Consider the following 4,294-nt stretch of genomic DNA (forward strand, 5'->3'; position numbering starts at 1 on the left):
AATTTTAAACATGTATGAACAAGTTTTAGGCCTAATTAGTAATCGGACAAGGCTCTAAGATAACTTTGTCTCAAATATGGGTTTTAAATTACTTCATAATGCTTTTCATAGTCCATAAACATTTTAACTTTGATCTAACATGAAGAACTGATTTTTGTAACATCATCGCACTTCCTTTCGGGACAAGAGGCCAAAAGTAGGTGTCTACACTATGTCACACTTGTTTATGAAGAATTGAATTTGACGGCAATGCAAGTTGCATACTGGAACCAGAGATTGAAAGAAAGATGGATCTCTACAGGGGATCTCCCTACCTCTTTACTCTACTCAAGGGTGAAGGTTAGACAAAATAGAAACCAGATTTTGACACTAAAGAATGTAGATGGAAACTGGGAGGAGGACTCGATAACAATTAAAAATTTGGTGGTGGACTCAATGAAAAAAGTGTTTTGTACTTCTCAACCGTTACACCAAGGTAATGACACGGCAATGGTGTTGAGGGAGTTAGATATCCCAAAGATGTTACCTTCACAGCTCGCCCATTTGGACAAAGATTTTACTGACGAGGAGATAAGGAGAGCGATGTTTAGCCTCAATGGTTCAAAATCTCGGGGCCAGATGGTTTTACGGCGGAGTTTTTTGAAAAAACATTGGAATACGGTGGGTCAGATAGTTACTCTTGCGGCCAGGAGTTTCTTAAAGACAGGATTTCTCTTGAAAGAATGGAATCATTCCATTCTGGTTATGATTCCTAAAGTTGAGTCGCCTGAGAACGCTTCTATAAGTACATGTCCAAGTATTTAGTTAGCAGGTTGAAACATGTTATGCCGGACTTGATCTCAAAGACTCAACATGCATTTCTTACTGGGAGACAAATGACAGATAATATTATTTTGAGCCATGAGGTATTAGAAATGATAAATAAGAGGAGAAGGGGAAAAAATTTTCTAGCGGCGGTCAAGATTGATATGAGCAAGGCTTATGACAGGGTAAATTGGACGTTCTTACTACAAGTTTTACAGGACTATGGGTTTTCTCCTCACTGGATTCACATGATCCATCAGTGCATTTCTACAGTTTCATAAAGAGTTCTACTAAATGGAGATATGTCTCAACATTTCAAGCCCACAAGAGGATTACGTTAGGGAGATCCTTTATCTCCTTATTTATTTCTTTTCTGTATGGATATACTTTCAAGAATGTTGGATATAGGTTTTGCTTTGAAGATGTTTGAGGGCATTAAACTAGCAAGAATAGGCCCCTCTATTTCCCACTTATTTTTTGCAGATGATGCCCTTCTCTTTTTCAAGGCAACGGAAGGTAGCTGTCAAACTGTCACTAATATCTTACACGGGTTTTGCAAAGTTTCTGGACAGCAAATAAACTTGGGAAAATTGCACTTCAAAGTTAGCCCCAATACTCCTCTCATTGATCAAAGAATGTTTAAAAACATTTTGTGCATGGGACAGGTTAGTCAGCTGGATCCGGATTTGGGGGTGCCTATTGACATGGTAGGAACAAAGGCAACAACCTTTCATTTCATTGTGGATAAGATTAGTAAGAAGATTGCTGGGTGGAATGCAGTTCCCCTCTCCCAATCCCAAAAGCTAATTTTGATTAATTCGGTGCTGATAGCATTAATAGCCAATGTCCTTACTTGTTTTGAGATGTCAGTTTATATTGCTAACAAAGTGGATTCACTTATGTCAAGATTCTTCTGGGCGTCTATGGGGTCACAGGGTATGCATTGGGTTAATAGAGACACAATTCAACTTCCTAAGGGTATGGGAGGATTAGGAGTGCGCAATTTGGTTTGCTTGAATAGTGCTCTTCTTATGAAACAGGTATGAAGAGTAAGTAACAATCCTCATCTTTTGTTGTTTAAGGTGTGTAGGGCACGTTTTGTAAGTCATATTCAAATAAGGAAACCAGCGTCGTTGGGAAGCAGGCCCTACTTTTGGGGAATGAGAGGCTTAGTTAAAGTTGGGAACATTTTGGTTCAGGGGTGTGGATGGAAGTTTGGGAATGGGGAAACAATTATGGCTACGAAAGATAGGTGGATAGAAGGGAAGATACCGACAACGCACTCTTTGGATACGACGAGCGAGATTTGGAATTGGAAGGCTAGGGATTTGTTAGACCAAGATGGTACAGGGTGGAATCACATAAGACTCAATTCTTGTTTTAATCTAAGGGATGCGACTGTTATAGCATCAATGGAAGTGCCAGTGACGGAGGTATACGACTACATGTACTGGTTAGATCATAAGTCTGGCCGTTATACGGTCAAAACGGGTTATGCTTTTGTTAAAGGTTTGGAGTCTTGGATAGGAAATGGGGCGGTTTTGGAGTTTTATAAAGTTTTCTGGGCTCTCCATATACTTCCCAAATGGAAACTTTTTGTGTGAAAATTACTCCATAATGGTTTGGCGACAAGAGTTAACCTGGGTAGAAGAGGGTTGGATAATCAAGTTTACTGTGATCTTTGTGAGGATTTGGAGGAAGATATGCAACATATGTTCAGGTTTATATACGAAGGCAAAAAATATTTGGAGGGGTGGAATACTAGGCATCCACTTAGAAGATAATGCAAACCAGTCCTTTGTAGATTGGTTTCTGTACTATATCCAGCTTTACCTTAGCTTGGATGGGAAACAAGGCCATAGGATTACCTTCTTCTTAGCCACTTTGTGGGGTTTGTGGAAAACTAGGAATAACAGGGTTTTTAGGAGATCAGGGTCGAATGTGTTGTCAACTCCGGCAATTATTTCAGAGGGATTGCGTCAACATGATCTTTTTGCCGATAATGGAGAGACGACCTTACGCTGCCTGCACCCTCTAGAGAGTTTCCATGATCACCCGCCAGGTTTCATGCGGGCGATTCTATCTAATGATGGAACTCAAGAAGGGTCAACTGTGATACAAGTCGATGGGTCATGGAATAAGCAGACAAGGAGATCAGGAATGGGGTGGTGTCCAGATGGGGTGGAGGAAGATGAGTTCGATGGTATCAGAGGTGCGACATATGGCCTAGCTCAGTTCGCCGTGCAAACTGAGATGCATGCTTGTATCCATGGTCTTAAGTGGGGAGCTCTTCAACATCTAACATCGATAACAATTTACACGGATTCGGAGAATATGGTTAGGATGTTGAGGAATAAAAGCAACATCGACGTTGATCTAAGATGGACAGTGGATCAGATTCTTCGTTTGGGATCAACCTTCTCCTGGTGTAGCATTCAAAAGGTAGACAAGATCAAGGTGCAAAAGGCACATTTGCGGGCAACGGCGGCTAATACTAGTTTACTGTCTTTTAATAATGTTTAGTGGTGTTTAGTAGTGTAGTTTGTTTTAGCATATGTCAAAAAAAAATAAGAAAAAAAAAATACCCCCAAAAAAAAAAGTGATACAAATAAATTAAATAAATAAAACAGAGGGAGTAAAATAGTACATACAATTGAACATTAACCTTCTAATTTAATGTTGATCAAACTTACAAATTTAAAATGATCATCCAGGGCATTGCCCATGCCAATAACTAATTTAATATATATTATCTATAATCTATTCTATATTAATCCGTGGTTTATACACACGGATGTACAGTGCTCATCGTACAACCGGATATATATAAAAAAGGCGGAAAGAACATCTTGTGTTTAATAAAGAACATACATGTATTTGACAAAGAGCATGTTTGTATTTGACAAAAACATGCATTACCAAAGAACATACAGATATAATAAAAAGAACGAGATAAAAACTTAATAAAATTTTCTGAAAAATTACACATTAGTAACGGAAAAAATTTAGAGGTGATAAAAAATCGAGTATGGCCGCGCCATATCATAATTTCTCGTGCCCAAACCCGTAGAAAAGTAGCGGGTTATCGGGCTTTTTTCGAGCCCGGTTCGAGTTTTAACTTAAAATGCATTTTTAGGTTTGCCCAAACCCACCCTATTTCGGGCCGGATCGGGTCGGGATGCGAGTCATGCCAATGTTGATCACCTCTTAAAAAATCCTTACCAAAGATATCATTTCCCCCAAAAATAGTTTTCTATCTCTCCAAAAAAAATTCAACTTCCCATAATAATTAAGTTTTTTTACTCTAATATTATTTTCAATTAAAAATAATTTAAGATTTCAATATCAAATTTCAAAATAACATATGTTAAAAGAACATAATTTATATTGTAAAGTACATATAATTAATACCTAAATAACACACTAATCAAACTCAAAGAAGATAAGATAATAAAAGTAATTTAAATATGACATGAGATAATAAAAATAG

The 4,294-nt window shown here is 37.9% G+C and overlaps 1 protein-coding gene across 1 annotated transcript; it reads left to right on the top strand.

Annotated features, from left to right (window-relative positions):
- The first annotated feature begins 249 nt into the window (after positions 1-249).
- On the top strand, positions 250-3,327 carry LOC145624910 (uncharacterized). Its single transcript, XM_081677995.1, has 4 exons — positions 250-784; positions 1,213-1,844; positions 2,004-2,237; positions 2,632-3,327. Exons 1-4 carry the CDS (start codon positions 250-252, stop codon positions 3,325-3,327), a joined length of 2,097 nt encoding a protein of 698 aa, XP_081534121.1.
- Positions 3,328-4,294: the final 967 nt, after the last annotated feature.

This window comes from Chenopodium album, chromosome 3, assembly GCF_948465745.1.
Source record: "Chenopodium album chromosome 3, dcCheAlbu1.1, whole genome shotgun sequence".
NCBI lineage: Eukaryota > Viridiplantae > Streptophyta > Magnoliopsida > Caryophyllales > Amaranthaceae > Chenopodium > Chenopodium album.

Coding starts and splice junctions, on each gene's coding strand:
- LOC145624910 (XM_081677995.1), top strand. CDS start 250: ATGCAAGTTGCATACTGGAACCAGAGATTGAAAGAAAGATGGATCTCT. Junction 785..1,212: donor GCCTGAGAACGCTTCTATAA/GTACATGTCCAA, acceptor TGTTGGATATAG/GTTTTGCTTTGAAGATGTTT. Junction 1,845..2,003: donor GTGCTCTTCTTATGAAACAG/GTATGAAGAGTA, acceptor ATTTTGGTTCAG/GGGTGTGGATGGAAGTTTGG.